This window comes from Crinia signifera, chromosome 19, assembly GCF_055691185.1.
Source record: "Crinia signifera chromosome 19, ASM5569118v1, whole genome shotgun sequence".
Lineage (NCBI taxonomy): Eukaryota > Metazoa > Chordata > Amphibia > Anura > Myobatrachidae > Crinia > Crinia signifera.
The window spans coordinates 42,421,874-42,442,184 of NC_139226.1; the positions used below are offsets into that span (position 1 = coordinate 42,421,874).

Below are 20,311 nucleotides of genomic sequence, written 5' to 3' on the forward strand. Positions count from 1 at the left end.
AGTAGTAGTGTCTGTTCTCTCTGTGCCCAATGTGCTGCTGCTGTGCTCTATAGCTACCAGCAGTAGTGGGCAGGAGCTGAGCAGCAGTAGTGTCTGTTCTATTCTGTGCCTGATGTGTCACTGCTCTATAGCCGCCAGCAGAAGTGGGCAGGAGCTGAGCAGCAGTAGTGTCTGTTCTCTCTGTGTCTGATGTGCTGCTGCTCTGCTCTATAGCTGGCAGTAGTGGGCAGGAGCTGAGCAGCAGTAGTATATCTGTTCTCTCTGTGCCAAATGTGCCGTTGCTGTGCTCTATAGCCACCAGCAGTGGGCAGGAACTGAGCAGCAGTAGTAACTGTTCTCTCTGTGACCAATGTGCCGCCGTGCTGCTCTATAGCCACCTGCAGTAGTGGGCAGGAGCTGAGCAGCAGTAGTGTCTGTTCTCTCTGTGCCCAATGTGCTGCTGCTGTGCTCTATAGCCACCAGCAGTAGTGGGCAGGAGCTGAGCAGCAGTAGTGTCTGTTCTATTCTGTGCCTGATGTGCCGCTGCTCTATAGCCACCAGCAGTAGTGGGCAGGAGCTGAGCAGCAGTAGTGTCTGTTCTATTCTGTGTCTGATGTGTCACTGCTCTATAGCCACCAGCAGTAGTGGGCAGGAGCTGAGCAGCAGTAGTGTCTGTTCTATTCTGTGCCTGATGTGCCGCTGCTCTATAGCCACCAGCAGTAGTGGGCAGGAGCTGAGCAGCAGTAGTGTCTGTTCTATTCTGTGCCTGATGTGCCACTGCTCTATAGCCACCAGCAGTAGTGGGCATGAGCTGAGCAGCAGTAGTGTCTGTTCTATTCTGTGCCTGATGTGCCGCTGCTCTATAGCCACCAGCAGTAGTGGGCAGGAGCTGAGCAGCAGTAGTGTCTGTTCTCTCCGTCCCCAATGTGCCGCTGCGCTGCTCTATAGCCGCCAGCAGTGGGCAGGAGCTGAGCAGTAGTAGTGTCTGGTCTATTCTGTGCCTGATGTGTCACTGCTGTATAGCCACCAGCAGTAGTGGGCAGGAGAGTGAGGGGTGATCACTGTGACCCAGCGAAAATAAAAATTGTAGGTGTTTCTCAGCAAACCAATTTGTACAACTCCAGGGACTGCCATTAGTGTATGCATTATGGGCTGAACGACATAAAGAATTCACCGTATTGTTGTTTTCATGGTAACTACTGTATGTTGATGCTGAGGTTTTGTTTGTAGTGTTACAGTGATAAACTCCATCCTTACCTTTGGTTAAACATTGCATACATGAGGTAGCCAGGGAAATGAATCATTCAGTCTATAAATACCAACATGACAGCGATTGTCAGGAATACCTGTTTCTTTCTACATAGAATGTAAATAGTATCATAGACACCAACAGGTACTGTGACTTCTAGAGGGAAGCTTTCTATCACTAAGATGGTGAATGCTGTGCGGTAGTGACAGGCAGATCCCCACTCCAGAGATTCCATAGGCCATCTACATCAATGATGCTGTCTCATACACTCTAGTGCAGAGTTCATACATTATTGTCCCTTATTAATACAATAGGGTATATTTGATTGTTTTGCAATGGGCAACATTCCATCTTCAGAGGCAGTACTACCATTACCACCTCACAGCGCTGAGGTCATGGGTTCGATTCCCACATATCCCTAACTGTGCGGAGTTTGTATATTCTCCCCGTACTTGTGTGGGTTTCCTCCGGGTGCTCCGGTTTCCTCCCACAATTCCCCAAATATATACTGGCTGGTTAATTGACTCCCAACAAAATGAACCCTAGAATGAATCTGTGTGCGCGTGTATATGTGGTAGGGAATATAGATTGTAAGCTCCACTGGGGTGAATGTTCAAATATTCTCTGTTAAGTGCTGTGGAATATGTGTGTGCTATATAAAAATCTATTAATAAATAAATATGGGAGGCTGCCCAGCACAGGGCAAGTTTGCCCAGCATGCCCGGTCCCTCCCCACAACGCGATTGCAAAATTTTGCAGCTGGATTGTGAGCACTTTGCTGAGCTGCAAGTCACTCACATCTTTAGGGTAGCTCCAAACATGGCCCCTAACATGCTGATTGATGCATAGGTTCTCTATTTCCAGCTTGCCTGCAAAATCTGGGAAAGCCCCACCCCCTCCAGCAGACATGCAAATTACATCACAATTCCCAGGTATCAGTGGGCATCTCTTCTCCGGGCAGGCCCGGTGACAGGGGGGGTCAAGGGAGACAGTTGTCACGGGCCCCGACTTCTTGGGGGGCCCCAAGGCCCGCCATCCTCCCGCTCAGCGGTCAGTCCTGCATAGTCACGCATACCCCCTTCTCAGATAGATGTCCAGCCGCTGCCATGCTTGGATCAGAAGCTGCCCTGGCTCAGCCGCTCAGCCATTTCCCCTGGCCCCACACACTCTTGGAAAATGGGCGGAGCTACATGGGTCTCGGCTCATGCCTGCTGTGATGACTCCTGCTGAGCCTGGAGGTAGCGGGTCAGGCCTGCCGCGGGATTTCCAGAGTCTCTCCCTCCCTCAGCCTGCACAGTGCACGTGAGGAGTCACGCTGCCCGGGGCTGCTGGAGGGAAGGGAGCAGCTGCAGAAGAGGAGAGCAGCGGGGACGTGGTGACAGCCGTGCCCACTGGACTGGAAGAAAAGCAGGTCCCAGCGGTAGTTGAGGGAGCCCAGGAGGAGGGTGCGGTGCACTGGGTACAGAGCGGAGCAAGGGGAAGAAGGCTAAAGGGAACATGGAATCGGAGGTCAGGTTAGTAACTACCAGAAACTCCCTAAAGGCTATCACCCCCCTGCCCCGCAGCCTAACTAACTATACATCCCCCTCCCCCCACAGCCTAACCTTAACTATACACCCCCCTCCCCGCAGCCTAACTATACACCCCCTCCCCATCAGTATAACCTTAACTATACACCCCCCTCCCCCACAGTTTAACCTTAACCATACACCCCCCTCCCCGCAGCCTAACTATACATCCCCCTCCCCGCAGCTTAACTATACACCCCCCTCCCCGCAGCCTAACTATACACCCCCTCCCCATCAGTATAACCTTAACTATACACCCCCCTCCCCGCAGCCTAACTATACATCCCCCTCCCCGCAGCTTAACTATACACCCCCCTCCCCGCAGCCTAACTATACACCCCCCTCCCCATCAGTATAATCTTTACGATACACCCCCTCCCCCACAGTATAACCTTAACTATACACCCCCTCCGCAGCCTAACTAACTCTACACCCCCTCCCCTGCAGCATAACTCTAATTATACACCACCCATCTCTTAACCCTAACATGCACAAACCCCACAGCCTATAACCCTAACCATATAGTGCGCCAGTGTTATAGAGCCCAAGACGACGGGTTAGGGAGCACATCAGTGAGAAAGAACACACAGTTTATGTTCCAACAAAGGGGTAGTTGATGGCGTTTGAGAGGTGGGGGGCCCCCAGAGATATCAGTGTATGGGGCCCCAAAAATTCTGTTGCCGGCCCTGTCTCCGGGCTCCAGTTTATCACTCTATAAAGCTTAGTAAAGTACATACTGTAGACGTCCTATTCATTTAGGGCACAGGTTTGCAAACTCGGTCCTCAGGACCCCACACAGTGCGTGTTTTGCAGGTCTCCTTACAGAATCACAAGTGAAATAATTAGCGCCACCTGTAGATCTTTAAAAATGTATCAATGAGTAATGAATGCAACTGTGCACCTGTTGGGTGACCTGGAAAATGTGAACTGTGTGGGGTCCTGAGGACCGAGTTTGAGAACCCCTGATTTCGGGGCAACGTGCCTCCCAATATCATGTGGTGTTAGTCTGTGCACACATTTGGAATTACAGAAGTGTGAACATTGCAGGTTTTCTTGCACACAACTATGAGGTGCGAGGCAGACCTTTCAAAGTTACTGGCTGAACGACACATAGCGGCCAAGCTGAGAATTAACTAGCCCCCTAAAAGTAAGGAATACAAGCACACACATGTAGCTACATGCTTAGCCACAGTAAGCTAAAGCAGTGTTCGCCAACCCGTCGCTCGTGAGCTACTGGTAGCTGACGGTAGCGATCCGGGTGGCTCGACCACTCTGAAGCCGCCCGCCCGTCCCTCCATTGCCTGCCGCTGCTTCCTTTCTGATGGGAGGAGAGCACATTGTGCGTCTCTCCTTCCCCTCACTGTATCCCTGTGACTGGGCCTTCAGCCAATCAGTGCTCGCGGGCCGGCAGCCAATCAGGAGCCGGCCCGCTAGCTTTGATTGTCTGACGGCCCAGTCACAGGGAAGTGAGGGGAAGGAGAGACGCGCAATGCGCTCTGCTCCCTTCAGAAATGAAGCGGCGGCAGGCAATGCCACTCAATGACATTGAAATCCTCAGAATGTATTTCCACCATGTTGACATTTAAATATTCATATGTGAAATCTCAATATTAGCACAAGACTGTAGGCGTGGTGGGAGTTAGAGGTAGGCTACAGCAGTGGTTCCCAACTCCGGTCCTCAAGTACCACCAACAGTTCACATTTTCCAGGTCCACCGGTGGATTTTTAAAATGTGACAGTTGGTGATATACACTGGGCAGGGTTGCCTACCCTCCCGGATTGGCCAGGGGGTTCCCGGAAATCGGGTCCCCCTCCCAGCCCCTTGGAAAGGTGGGAAAACCTCCTGGATCCCGAGGTGCCCACACATTCCCCCAGGGTCCCGGTATTTCCTGGCGATTTGCTGCTTTTTTGGGAAGGGCAGGGGCTTGATAATGCAGATATCAGGCCCCGGCCCCGGAGCTCTGCTGACAGTCTCCTCTCCGGGCTTCTCTCGGAGAGGAGACTGTAGAAGTAGGCAACCCTGACACTGGGTGATATGGAACTGTTAGCGGTTTTTGAGGACAGAGTTTGGGAACCACTGGGGGCGGATTAAGCTTAAATTGCAGAATGAGAGGGTAGGGTTAGGTGCTGGGGGAGTTATGGATATGCTGTGGGGCGGGGGATTAGGGATAGGTATAGTGAGGCAATAGTCTCATAAAGCCTTTTGAGGAAGTTGGAAGATCAGCTCTTTGATATCTGGGAGTCTCCTTGAAATTCTGGGAGAGCCGAGAGCCAGCAAGTATGAATTAAACTGTACTTTATTTACTGGCACTGTAAAGTTTAACAATGCAACATGCACAAAATAATGAAATGCAAATAGTATGCAAATCAATACAAATGCTTTTTGCCAAAAATATTCATTCTTCCAGACAGACTCCTAGGACATGTACACTTTTTTGTCTCCTCATTACCTGCATCTAAACGGTACAGTGAACGTGCCAACATTACGCGATCAATTCCGACTTTAAAATTTAAGGTTGCTCATAAATTACAGGGAGTTAATTCATGTGCAAATTATTTTGTGTACACTCGTAACACTTTCAACTCAATTACTTCTGAGAATCACTCAACGATTCAGGAAACTTTGTAAAGGATTTTAAAGTGTCAAACAAATCTCTCTAATCTCTAAAAGTTGGAAAGTGGCAGGAAAATTTCCCCAGCTACTAAATTATACGTTGATGCATCTTTCTTATTATAAGACAAATGAGACAATCTGCAGACTGTAGTTTACATATATTAAAGACACCGCAGCCTACACAGTATAAGCAATTGTTTTGTAGACTGAGCAAATAATAACGAGATTACAACATACAGGTTGAGTATCCCTTATCCAAAATGCTCGGGACCAGGAGAATTTTGGATAACGGATTATTCCGTATTTCGGAATATTTTAATATTTTAATTATGTATTTTGAAGTATCTTGCATTTATGCTGTATAAACACATAATATACACACAAATATATTTTATTTGTTCAAAAAACAAGGTTTCAAAACGTGAAACAAAATGTGTGCACTATCTCAGCACTGAATTTGAATGCCAAGCAATCATTTTCTTGCACATATATAGTGGCAGTTACATATCATGTCCCCAGTGATGCTGTTACAAATGTCCCCAGTGAGTTTTTAGCAAAAAAAAATTTTTTTTTCACTTTCTGGAATGTCTGGTTTTCGGAATAATTCGTATAACGGATATTCGGATACGGGATACTCGACCTGTACTAGGTTTAAGGACCTATTTACCAAGCCATCAATGGCATTTTTGTAGGATTCTGGCGTATTTCAATATCATGGCTATTACAGAGATCTCTGTCATTCTCTTAAGTATCGTAGCTTACTACAGAAGCCGCCTTTCACAAAGCTTTCTATGGTGACACTACCGTGGAGCTGTTTATCAAGCTCTGAATAACCAAGTCTTATGAAGCCTGTTTCCGTTAGGTACTGTAACGTCATCTTCAGATGGCACTTGCTGATTGAATGCTCCCTCCCGTGTAGGTTGGACACATCTTTCCTCTTTTGATCAAAAGTAGGATAGTTGCCACAGGGCCGGCAACAGAAATCATGGGGCCCTGTACATTGATATTTCTGGGACCCCCCATCCCGCCACCTAATCCCAAACCCACACAACCCTCTTCTGCATGAGCTTCACCTAACCTTTTGTGGCTCCAGATCCTGCTTTCAAGTGCAGAATTATCTTGTTCTCCATCCTGCTGGCCTGACTCCTGGCTGCTGCTTCTTGCTGGCTCCTGCTGGCCTGCTTTCGGCCTTGAGTTAAAAGAACACAGAGTGGCCACAGGTGGCTTGGCACACACATAGTAGACAGCCAGGCCTTAGGGGTCACTGACAGGCCAGCTAGTACAGGCAGCGGCCGGGCTGGGCACAGAAGCTCTGGGGCCCTTCAGATTGCCGGGGCCCGTCACACTTGTCCCCCTTGACCCCCCCTGTCGCCGGCCCTGAGTTGCCAGGGGGTAGGGGTCATAGGGTCTAACTCAATAGGTCGACTATTGGTCTACAGGACATAGGTCAACACATGAAAAAAGGTCAACTTGGTCAAAATGACGACACAAGCAATAAGTTGATGTGGAAAAGGTCAAAAATGTTTTTTGTTTTTTTTTACGATTTTGTAGTCCATGTCGACGTGGACACCGTATTGGGCCCTTTGTTCAATGATAAAACATGACATGCTGAAGAAGATTCTGGGACATGTTAGGAAAACGCTGCTGCTCTGTATGGGCACTAGTACCCCAAAACAGCCAAAGGCACAACCTCTAACCTTGTGCACAGCTGCACTTGCGCTGCTTGTCCATGCTCTTGGGATTGGTCTTCCATGTTGTGAGGATGTGCCCCTGAGAGTCTACAGTAAGCCCACAGTGTGACGGCATTACGTGTGCCAGGGACCCCCTTAATGGTTCCACTGCACCATCCCATTATGCAACTCCAAGTACACAACCCACATGCATTCTCCACTGCCATTACTATACAGTATGTGTAGTAATGTGTGCTCCCACCAGACACACACCACCTGTGCTCCCCTATATGTTCATTTCTGGTTCTGATTCATGCATTATATCAGCAATGTGGACCTATTATACCTGTAAACCTGTTCTGCCTGGTAAGAAATCTACCACATGGACTAACATCCATCACATACTGCTGCCACCTATATTATCTCTAGGGTCTGCCAAAACAACAAACTGTACTATGACCAGTGAATGTAACCATCATAACCTGAAAAATTAAAAGAAGGGTCTAGAAAAAGTACAGTGCCATAACAAAGAGAGACTACCTAGTAAACAATTAAGAAACAGCGCAACCTACTGTTCCTCCAGTATAACTTCTAATGCAGCCAAAAACACCCCATCTTAACAGCTGATGCTTTTTCTACTAATAAGGGTTAAGGAAAAAGAGGGGAAACGATAAGGGAAAGAGAACCAGCACACAGGTCTATATTTGTATTGTATATATATTAGTAGGTATTATCCCCAGTCAGTAAAATATCACGAGATTTCCCTCATTACTTGGTAGTTGGTGTGGAGGTGCACCCATGAAAGTAAATAATTAATTTCGAGCAAGTAGGGAACGCACTCTCTTTTTTTGTTGGAGCACTCTTAGAAATTGTATTGTCATTTTTATGATAAGAAATTATGTAAGTTAGCTTATTCTACTAAACCAGTTCATCTTAGTACATTGTGATATCCAGCAATGTCTCGGTCTACAACATGTGGTTCATATACACATGGTCGAAATGGTCTTTATTTTAAATGACGGTTATGATTTAAGTTGAATTACTGTTTATTCAATGTCTTGGAATTACCATGGCGACCACAGGTACCATACAATTAATATACTAAGCAGAGGTGCCTCAGGGCAGTCCCCTTCCTCTTCTTGTGCAATCATGACTACAGAAGACCACATCTGAGACTCACTCGCTCATTCAGAGATAAGGTTGAGTTTACTAGGAAGAAGCAGGACCCAATGCATTCATTTGTGACAATGAATATTTGCACTTGCGCATTTCTGAGCATGTGCACATACGCAGGGTGCGTGCACTCACGGTGAGCAGACTGTTCGCCACATGCACCCAGGAGAGTGGGCAGGGGGCGGAGAGGGGCGTGGGGCGGCGGGCAGCCCCATTAACATATGGCGCTCTCATGATAATGAGGCCATGACGCGGGTATCAGCTGCTCACCCATTTTCTCCCCAGCCTGCACACATATGTAAGTGACTTGATAGTCACTTTTATATGCGTGCACCTTCCACATGTTTCAATAGTTGGTGACCATCGAAAGATATGGGAGGTTCTCCCTGCCCTGCGAATGGATGTTACTGTGTAGCATCCATTCGCTAGCCCCGGTGAGCGAGTCGCCCTTGCGAATGGGTTCCGCTAACCATCCATTCGCAAGGCGGGGTTTGGTGGACTCACAAGGTGAATTTTAAGCCTTTGCCAACCAACCAGAATAACCCCCAAAATCTGTTGCTCAGACCGACTGAGTCTGAACTTTACTTGATCATCCTGGAAAAATCAGCTTTATGTTACAAAAATATTGAACTTCGTATTTAAACAAAATAACAATGAAAAAAAAAAAGTATAGCTTTTATTCTAGGAAATACATACTTTGGATTGGAAAGTTCAAAGGTTAATAAAACGTTGCTTTGCTCGGAGGCTTTTTTTCACCCTCTGCCTCACTGGGAATACTTGTTCCTGTGGAAAGCAGTAGCAAAAATGCTTGGTTACTCCGTAACTAATTAGTATTCTGCAATTTTTTTTTTTTTTTTTTTCTTGCAAAGGATGAAAACTTTTATCTCTGCAACTGCCATGGGGAGTTTTGCTATTGGTACATGCCTGCGTTATCGCGCTCAAGGAGATTTGCTGCTTCTTTTATTATCAGCCTGCAGACAAAAGTAGAGAAGAATAAACATAGCTTACAATTATAAAGATGCAATGTTGTCTTCTGGTGAGTCTGCTTATTTTACTGCGCGGCATTGCAGCCGCTATGTTTTGTAAGAGAGGCCGTTAATATTTTAACGCACGGCCTGTACAGCATTTTGATGCCTTTGATTCTTACATGAGATATATAATGACGATTTCCCAAAAGGCTGTGGATTTACTTCTGAAATGAGCGTCTCTCGTTAGGAATAAAATACGACTGCGCCAATAGGAATAAAAAAAAGAATCCATTCCGATCATTACACAAAACCAGTAAAAATATAATATGGACTGCAGATAATCAATCTGGATCCAACTAGAAAAGTAATCACACGGCCAGGCGCGTGTGACACGTACTATCGCCCATTTATCTATTTTAACTTCATTATGTTCCTCTATCTAAGGTTAGCGAGTGTTCAAATATTTATAGTATATTCATGTATAATGAATTACTTAACCTGGCTTTCTGTTTTGTTAGTTTCACGCTGAAACATGCCTGGTAAGATTACAGGGCTGCACATTACATAGAAATATATATTTTTTAACAGTCTAAACATCCCTGAAGAACTGAAGAAGCGAGTTTGTGTACACATAACAGATAGCGATAAGTGGTTCTGGCTGTCTCTTCTGCTTTCATCCCTCCCCTCTAGAGCAGTGGTTCTCAAACTATTTTGCTCTGGGACCCCATTAGACAATAAAAATAATGACAGGACCCCCAGCAAGTTACTGCAGAAGGTCATCACATCACATGTGTAGTCAGCAGACAGCACATACAGATGGAGCCTTCTTCAACTAGCCATCTCTGGATAGCCATGGTGAGCCATGGCTCACCAAGGCCTATTGTTCTCAGCTGCAATACAATACGTAGAACAATACAGTGGGGAATTAGCATAGGATTAAATCTGACAGTTTTGGCCCACTTAATCCTATTAAAGGGCTAGATGAGGATGGCTCTATCTGTACATGGCAGCATTGTGGAGGCACAAAATGATGGGAGGAGTCTGAAGTAACAGACAATTCAACTGATTCCTTGAATCGCTGAGATTAGAAAAGTCATCAGTCTGATGGCCAGCAACATGAAGTCGCGACCCCATGCTGAGAAGGTCAGGACCCACAGTTTGAGAACTGTCTGATAAGAAAGAATACAGTGGCGGGAAAGCCGGCTTAAGGGGGTGATTCTGATTTGGACGGATATCTTTGCACGGGTGCAAATAGTGAATTTTTTTGGAGCATCTCTAGCAGCGAATATACGCAGTCTAGCGAGCAGGTCTGCATTAGTCCATTCATTCTAATCAGGACTCTCTGTTTGTGGAGTTTGTATGTTCTCCTGAATGTGTGTCCATGTAGTATGGCCATGGGACGGCTCTACCATTAGGCAGCTGCTAAGGGTACCGGGATCTAGGGGGGTGCCACCACGTCTGATAATCGAAAAATCAAGGATGTCTATGAGGATCCTTATTGTACTTAATGCCGGTGGCTGTTGTGGAACTTCTAAGACCTCACCTCCATATATTTCCTTGTGTAATTCCCAACTGTACTCTGTTGTGGGTGGTAAAGGAAGACCTCCAGGGAAAGCAGTGGTCTCGCCCACCTTTCCGGGGGGCTGAGAGGACCACCCGATATTTGGGAGTCTCCCTGCCATTCCAGAATGTTAGATTCAGAGATTAACACGATCCTGAATTTTTGGCAGTTGACCAATTATATTCTGGCTCATGCGTTGTGCCTTTAAGAACGTTAACATCTTAAATGCCTACGTAACCCAGCCCAGTCTTTTTTTTTTGTGTGTGAAATTCTAAGTTATTTGATTGGTACATAAAAACCACTTGATTAGTTGCAGCTTTTGCAGTAGACATTGGTCTGTCGACAAAGAGGGAGCAGTTGTTTCAATTTCCAAACCATTGCTTAAGTATCAAAATAACAAAATAGGAGACGCTGCCCATTTACATTTGTGCTAAAGCTTTTACTCAGAGAGTTTATAGTGTAATTACCTTTGTTCCCTACAGTAGTAAATCAGTCAATTGCTTTCGTTTCCTTGGCTGCTGTACAATTATATCTTTTGACCTTAACCTCTTTCAATTTGTGTCTTCCACTTTTCATTTCCCCTATCCCCCCCTCCTCTCCTCCCGGTGTTATAAAGTAAAACTGATCAGCTTTTTCATTAGAGAAAAATTGGCCTGGAAGATGGTCTCTCTTGAGTTCCTGAAGGCTTGTGTGCATGTGCGTGAGTGTTTGTGTAGCCTTAGATGGGTTTTTTTTGTGGGTTTGTGTTTCTTTTTTATGCGTTGGTAAGTTTTGTTATGAGCCTGTGCCTAGTGAGACTAGGCTGTTTCTGCGGCTTTTGTTTCTCATTACAAATGGATTTGTAGCTCCACAGATCACTGGCTCTGACAAGCCATACATATTTATCAGGTTGGAATTGGTACATGGCTGAACGCAGACAAAAACACTGGCTACAGATACAGACAACAGACAGGGAAAACAAAAAAAGATTCAATGTATGTTCTTCTGCAACAGTGACAACAGTACCTCTTCCATGCCAAGGAATGACTAGCTGGTCTACTAAACTGACGTAGCCTGGCAGCCTAGGCACCCTTAAAGAGGATTAATTCCCGTGACAATTATTCTTTTGTTTAATTGATTTCAACAGTTTGCCCAAAACATATTCCAGCCAACAGAATCACCAGCATGGTAACAACTTGTCCAGCCAGTGGCCCTGGTTCCCCACTCCCTACCTTTGCTTTGCTCTACTTCAGCACCCACTAAACAGACTGAGAGTACTGATGTGGAGCACAGTAGGGGGGCAATTTACCGCCAGTAAAATGGAAATCTAGGCGGTAGGTAATTTAATATCTAAAACCCATCTCTAAATTCAGTATCTAACACTTGTTATGGTGCCAAATCCTGTGTTTGTGTCCCCATGGACCAATACAAGATCAACAAAAACATATCTGGCCTTGATATTGACAGATGGTCAGAGCTTCTTCTGGTACTGCAATGAATCCATTTAGCCAGTGGTCATTAACTTCAGCTCTCAAGTTTATCCAACAGGTCGTATTTTGAGAAATTCTATCTGTAGAAGCAGATGGTTTAATTACTGACCAAGCATAATCGATTATATCACCTGACACCTGCATATGGTTAAAGATGACTAGAGTTGAGAACCATCGCTTACAGTAGGGATGGTCAACCTAGTCCTCGAGCTCTACCAACGGTTGACGTTTTCAAGACCACCTAGCTGGTTCGCAGGTGCAGTCATTACTAACTGTCACAGTTTCAAACATGTTTCGTTCCTTCCTAACACACATTCTACGGGGGGAAATTTACTAAGATGGAGTTCTATTTCAGATGGGCAACCATTCAGATACTGTCTAATATTTTCTAAAAGTTGCTAAATAAATAAGAAGTAGAGTCTGGTTGGTTGCCTGTAGAATCATCCCATGTGACAATAAAACTCCCATCTTAGTAAGTTTCCCCCTACATATCTACAGGTGATCTGGAAAACATGAACTGTTGGTAGATATTGAGGACCGATTCGGCCATCCCTGGCTTACAGGGTCTATTCTCATATGAATGCTTTTGTGTTATGGACTTTCTGATGTGAAATGGAACTGAAATGCATGATATTACCAACCACTAAGTTATTAATAGTAACAATAGTATTTTAATGTAAGCTGTGAAGTGGTGGACCTGCTGCCCATTAAATTGAGTTTCTTTGACATAAGAACAGGCCTGGCCAACCTGTGGCTCTCCAGATTTTGTGAAACTACAAATCTCAGCATGCCTTGCCACAGTTTTAACACTACCTTATAGCAAAACTGTGGCAAGGCATGATGGGATTTGGAGTTTCACAACATCTGGAGAGCCACAGGTTGGCCAGGCTTGCATTAAAACCTAATGTCTAGGTTCTAATGATATCCATACTTAACCACAGGCGACTTAATTAGTACTTAACTCATCTGGACGCCCATAAACCTGGACTCTAATGGTGAAGTTTGGGAAGTTCAGACCTAGCCCAGTGTAACGAACCCAGTAACTATCTTACATTGATTTCTCTTACATTGCACGCTGGATTGTATATATCCCGTGTTAGAACCTGAGAAACATACTGTCAGGGACGGTGGAAGGCTTCTCAGCACCCTAGGCAAACTTCAACCTACTACCGCCCCCCCCCCCCCTTCCCATACTGCCACCAATAACCATGTTCCAACCCCTTCATGCATACTTGCTTAACATTCTGGAATGGCAGGAAGCCTTCCAAAATTGAGTGGTCCTCGCAGCCCCCAGGTAGGTGGGCAAGACTCTTGCTTTCTCTGGAGGCCCCCAGCATCCTCCCCTTTGCCACCCACAACAGAGTACAGGAAGAGAGGGAAGCAAAATAGGGAAGTATGCCTCAAGGGATCCGATATGTAATCCCGGCGGTCGGGATCCCGGCGTTCAGAATCCCGACGCCGGAATCCCGACAGCCGAAATGCCGACAAGGGGGGGACGTGGATCGCCCCCCCTTGCGGGCTCGCTGCGCTCGCCACGCAGCGGGCCCGGTGCCTCGCTACGCTCGGCACGCTATTTTATTCTCCCTCCAGGGGTGTCGTGGACACCCCAGGAGGGAGAAAGTGTCGGCATTTCGGCGGTCGGGATTCCGGCGTCGGGATTCTGAACGCCGGGATCCCGACCGCCGGGATCTTAACTGCATCCCGCCTCAAGATAAAGTATGGAGGTGAGGTCGTACAGGTTCCACAGCAACCGCCTGCATTAAGTACAACAAGGATCCTCACAGACATCCTTTATTTTTTGATAGGCAGACTTGGTGGCACCCCCCTAGATCCTGGCGCCCTAGGCAGCTGCCTAAAGCTGCCTAGTGGTAGAGCCGGCCCTGTATACTGTACATTATTCAACCAATCAATGTGCGCTGTTTGAAAACATCTGTGTGTGTTTCAATAGATCCATGTGAAGTTGTATGTGATATTGGGCGAGATTCTCTATTACAGAAATGCGGTAAAAACCCCATTATCTGGGTTTTTACCGCATTTCTGTATTCTCTAACCTCCCTCCGCAGTGTCACCGTTGCGGAGGGAATCGCCAGCAAAAGCTGGCGGTTCCCTGCAGAAGCCTATGGGCTTCTTACCGCAGCGGTGTGTGAGGGATCCGTCACGGATCCCTCCCAGCATGCCCTGCGGCCGGCGCGTCAGTCTGCGCATGCGCAGACGGACTCCCGGGTCATAAACCTGGAAGTCCAGCACCGGCGCCGCATCGCAAGGGACAGCTGTTACCGCAAGAGCTGTCCCTTGCGTTAATGACCGCATATTTTAGAGAATATGCGGTCATTAGAAATGCGGTGGCCGGCGAAGAGGGCTGCGGATTTTAGAGAATCCCGCCCATTAACCCTTTGAGTGCCAGCCTTGCTGTGAGAGATCCTCAAAATATCCGCCAAAAAAAAAAAAAAATTCCAGCGTCGCTCACAGCGACTGTTCTTTAAGTATAAAACAAAATACAAACACAGCCAAGTCAATTAATTGTTGCTGTGAGCGACGCGGGCATTTTTAGCAGATATTTTGAGGATCTCCCACACCAATGTTGGCACTCAAATGGTTGAGCAATTTGCCCTTAGGAAGCCACGTCCTTTCCTCTTTTTTTGCTAATGGATCAAAGCAATGTGGCTCTCTCGCATCAAACACTGGAAAAGACCCACTTAGGGCGGTGGTTCCCCAGTTGTGTTGATTGAGCTTCCGAAACATCTGATGAAGTGTCCTCACCTTGTGTAGAGATTCTACCTTTAATTGGTTTAATTGCAGAATCGTAGAACTTACCTAATTGACTAGCATCTGATAGTAATATTGCTGTAAAAACAGGAAACACTCATAAACTGTTTTGCATTTAAGGAGAAAGCAGACTTGGGTGAAATAAACTTCTCGCTGTGTTACCTCCCGACTGCCGGCCGCCTTACTGCCACCATCATCAAAGCCTCCAACCTGAAGGCAATGGATCTGACCGGCTTCTCAGGTGAGTCAGTCATGACCATTGCTTAACCAACCAATCAGATTTTTTTCATTGTTCTGCTGCCTAACAATGGGCATAGAAAGCATTTCAAAGACAGTTTCCCTGTCCCATTCATTGTTCACTGTGTTGTAAGGATCTGTAACATTGTTGCAACAACTAAAAAAGTACTCTTTATTGGCTGCCAAGTCCTGTTTTAGTGAGAAAGTGGAAGAGGTATGTGATGGCTCAGACCATAGGTGCCAATTTATGTTTTTTCTGGTGGGTGCTCAAGCCAAAAATATAAGGTAGTGGCTTCATGGGGAAGGGGTGTGGCCACAAAATAATAACAATTTATATTACGCAGCACAGTTGTCTCCATTATTCTATTTAACGCAGCAGAGTGCAAAACACATAAATGCCCCCACAGTGCCAAATGCATAAATGCCCCCACAGTGCCAAATATATAAATGCCCCCACATTGCCAAATATATAAATGCCCCCACAGTGCCAGTTCCATAAATGATTAAGCCCCCACAGTGCCAAGTACAAAAATGCCCCCACAGTGCCAAGTACAAAAATGCCCCCAAAGTGCAGGTACATATATGCCCTTAGTACCTTTGCCAGCATCGGCAATGAGAGAGGGGGAGTGCGGAGGGACGCGCATCTGCTCTGCCCAGTGTGGGCTCGGTATGCGGACACTGGAATACACTTCGTCCGCTCCATGGGTGCTCATCAAGTTCTGTGGGTGCTTGGGCTCTTGAGCACCCACAGAATTGGCACCTATGGCTCAGACTGATATCCTTTCTAAACTGAAGCTAAAATCTCCAGCACACAAGTAGATAGGTTAGCTAAAAGTTTTATATATGATTCATTCTCCACATAAAGTCATAGAAAAATAATGAATGTTGACACATTACCTCAATATTAGTTCTAAAGTTATTGATGTGCTTTTAATCTGATTTAAAAACTGATTTACATTCCCGTTTCTGCCCTTGTTGTAGCAAATAGGATAAGGGAAATGGTGGCAAATGTCTAAACACAAACCAGTTTATTTCTATTTAGTTGACAGCTCCATTTAGGAACAGTACGAATTAATTTGGCAGGACCATCTTAGTGCATGAGCTCGATTGGCAGCTGCAATTCTAGGGGCCTTCAAGATGGGGCACATTAGGTCGTGGGCATCAGCCTACTGAGCTTCTTGGGAGTCACGCATTAAAAAGAGCAACCAGATAGCATTCTGTTCCTGCTTCCCAGCCTGCAGCCAGACAGCGAATGGCTGTCAGGATGCTCAATGGTGGTTGGCTGGAGCTATCCACCAGTCAGAGGGCCTTATTCTAGTTCACTCTTTCTGACAAAATCCTTCTTAGATGGGCAAAACCATGTGCACTGCAGGGGGGCAGCTGTAAAATGTGCAGAGAGAATTAGATTTGGGTGAGTTATTTTGTTTCTGTGCAGGGTAAATACTGACTGCTTTATTTTTACACTGCAATAAAGATCTCACTTTGAAGTAAAACCCCACCCAAATCTAATTCTATCTGTACAAGTTACATCTGCCCCACCTGCAGTTCACATGGTTTTGTCCATCTAAGAAGGATTTTGTCAGAAAGAGTGAACTAGAATAAGGCCCAGAGTGCTGACAGCCATTCACTGTATGGAAGCAACATTACATTTACATTTAATTTTTTCCTGTGAATGGGTGTGGAGGGGACCCAAATGCATTGCTTTGCCCGGGGCCTACAATGCTGTTAAGATGGCCCTGATCGTTGGCATGTTTAGTTTAGTATAACAGCTAAACTTACAAATATGGTGAAGTTCCCCTCTTCTATTGCATCCTCTGCCGACAATGAGATTATGACTAATAAACATGCACGATGGCCACCTGTCCATGTGTATTATACTTCATCTCAGTTGAAGCTCAACAAAGCCTGAAACGCAGTTGAAGCTGTGTCTGCATCGAAATCCAACTGCATGACCACACGCCCTCCCCAAAGGACATGCCCTTTTTCACGAGGCCACACCTCTTTTCAACAGGCTTGAGTGCCCACCAGCAAAAACATAAATTGGCACCTCTGCATAGAAGCCTTGCCTAGAAAAAAGGCTTTTACTGGCTTCCCATTGCCAACAATAGAGACCGTTCCACTAATGCCATCTATATAAGACGCAAGCTGTACAGTTACAAACAGTACTAAAATAAGCTTAACGCTTCCTGCTAAATACAGATGGTTGTCATATCAGAGGATCAGCAGGAAAGATGACCAACCAGTGGGTGTGTGCATTGCATCGTTATCATGCAGACACACGGACAGCTTTTAAACTAATTAACAGATAGAAATACCTGACCCGGGAATTTGCTTTTAAGTGTGAACGGGGGTCAAACGGGTACCGGCAAAATGACCCGGCATTCAAATATCGGGTAAGAACCAGAATTTTCAGACAATTGTGTCTGAGCACGGTATAAAGTTTAATAAATGGCCCCCATAATTAATGTAATAATTATGTACTGAATAAGAAGGCAACAAATATAATAATAAGAAATAACTACAGTAATAATAAAATTAATAATAATCTGCTTCTGGTAGGTACTGTGTGTGCTACTTGTGATTTGCCTCCAAACATCCAGCCACTAGAGGGAGCTGAGTTATCTAAAGTGGCATAAAGCATGTCTACTGCTCCGATTTTCATTTTTTGTGTTTTCGATTTTATCATTTGTGACTGAAGCAAACAAAAAACATGTAATTTCTTCCAAAAGCTTATTACTTTATGTGTGGGCTGAGAATGTTGTAGCTCCATGAAATGCATAATACAGTATATCATTTCAATCACCAACGGCTCATCATGTTTTCTTTCTACCGTCTTTATAAAACTCTATCATTTTGTGATAGTGTAATTGCTAGTTAGAGAGCAAATTGTGAATAATATTAACATGTATTGATTGCAAATGTAAATACTGGTAATGCAAACTTTAGTTATTGTAGTGTTCTTCCTGCAGAATGAAACCGCTAGTGCCTGATAATTATTCTATTATGTTTGTCTGCTGGTCAACATGCAGACTAAATACAAAACCAGATTGTGATGGGTGTATGCTATTTTGTCCAACTTTTTATGGTGTACTCACAGTGCAAGCATGAGAAGGGGGAATGGTTAAGCACCACAGGGTCAGTCCTTCAATGTGCCAGACCACCACCTGGCTCACTTCCCTTGCTATTCAATGTAGCAGTGCAGTCACACTGATTGGGCAGTAGAGAATAGGACACACCTTCCAGCCCAATCAGAAGTAAGCTGTCAAAACAGAACTGTTCCTACTTAATATGGATAGTCAGGAAAGGATAGCACGGGATGCATTAGGGGGACAAGGAACACTTAAAACAGGGGGATTGTGGGAAGGGGGTGTTTTTTTAATTGGATTTTGTCCCTCATGGGTGGGTCATGTTCAAAAGTATTGATTGTGTATATTACATTTGAACCAATGGAGTATATTGGTTTCAAACTAATAGTGTAATACTGCCTGGGTACTGGTTATAGCTCCTCCACATCGCAAGACAATTTGTTTTATAAAGTCTCCTTGTAGTGGAACAAAGACAACTTAAACAACCTTAAATTACTTAAAAAATATGAAATCTACTGTATCATCTATGTGGTCACATGCAGGAAATGCAGCAGCCTCTACTACTTACACACTGGGACAGGAATCAGGAGAGCTAGTGCTCAGTCTGGGGGCCCCCTGACAGAGGGGAGCCTGGGGTACAGTATCCCCTGTTTCCCCCCTTAATCTGGCTATGGGAAGATGCCAAGCGTAATAAAGTCCCCCATTCTCCTACACCAACACACACACAACTCCCCCTGCACCCCTTTCCCCAACCACATTTCTAAATACTTTTATAGTTAACAATATGGCAAATATTTAATGTGTTTTGATAAAAAAAGAGAGAGTTTACATACAGTAAAAGAAACAAAATAATATGAAAACTTTAAAGAGAATAAACAAATTATTGTAGTAGTGGCCCAGTTAATAATACCACACCCACAATAGCACTCCAGATAACCCACCCCAACAGTAGTGCTCCAGGTAATAACATGCCCCCACAGTAGTTCCCAAAGCTAATAATAGTGCCCCAAATTCCTCAAAGTAGTGCCCTCATTAGTGGCCCATAAGTTTCCGCACTAGGGCCCAATATGCCTCCAAACAGTACTGAGCCAGATGTTCCCATCGGTAACTCTCCGTATACCCTCCGATGTAGCATTATGCTCCAACTATATACAGTAGTGCCCGATATGCACCAGTATTGCCACGTATGCACCCACAGGTCTTAGAAATCGGCACTGTTGCTGCTCCCATTAGTGCCACATATATTCCCAGAAGTGTATCATATTATCATATGTTGCCATAATAGTGCTTTATATACTCATACAGTAGTGTCCTATATCCCTTAGCAGTAGAGCTCCATATGTACCCCAAAACAGGTGTACTTAGGGGAACCTCTTTCCCCGCATCTACTTAGTGCCAAGTGCCACACAGAAATAGACACTTTTCCTGGCTGACTTCGAATTACATTACCTAGTGAAAGTAACCACTTTGAAGAACCAACATACATGACAATACAGCCTACCGGCGAACCTGTGACATCACCGGCGCTGTCATTTTGTGAACCGTTATCCATAGTAACTGTTCTCAGTCTTATATAGACAAAGCAAAATAGTTTCAAAATAATAATATTAAGTAGATTGGATATCCCCGCCTGTTGCTAAGGTAGATTTAAAAAAAAAAAAAGTGACCATCTTTACAAAGATTCTGTGATAAAATATGAAGCAGAATGGCATTTTTGCAGCTTATTCTTTTTGTTTTCCTATGCTAAATATTTAATGTCCAAAATAACCAGGGCTTGAGCGAGCAATGGTGGAATCAGGAAGAGCCCCGGTCGACTGTCCCATAGGTATACAGTCAGATGTGATAAATAATTAATTTCCCTCACTACAGAAAGATATTACTTCTGTTATTACAACACGAGATCTGGAGATTAATGCTTTGCCTTCCATATTTGTCTCCGGAATATACTTTTCCTCCTGTTCTAATTTCTTT

At 45.1% G+C, this 20,311-nt stretch overlaps 1 protein-coding gene across 2 annotated transcripts in view; it reads left to right on the forward strand.

Annotated features, from left to right (window-relative positions):
- SYT3 (synaptotagmin 3) overlaps positions 1–20,311 on the forward strand; it is a 216,628-nt gene that overhangs the window by 166,650 nt on the left and 29,667 nt on the right. For both annotated transcript variants that reach the window (XM_083162445.1, XM_083162446.1), the window contains exon 7: positions 15,138–15,258. In XM_083162445.1, the coding sequence (XP_083018571.1) occupies positions 15,138–15,258 (121 nt within the window). The remainder of the gene's footprint in view (positions 1–15,137; positions 15,259–20,311) is intronic.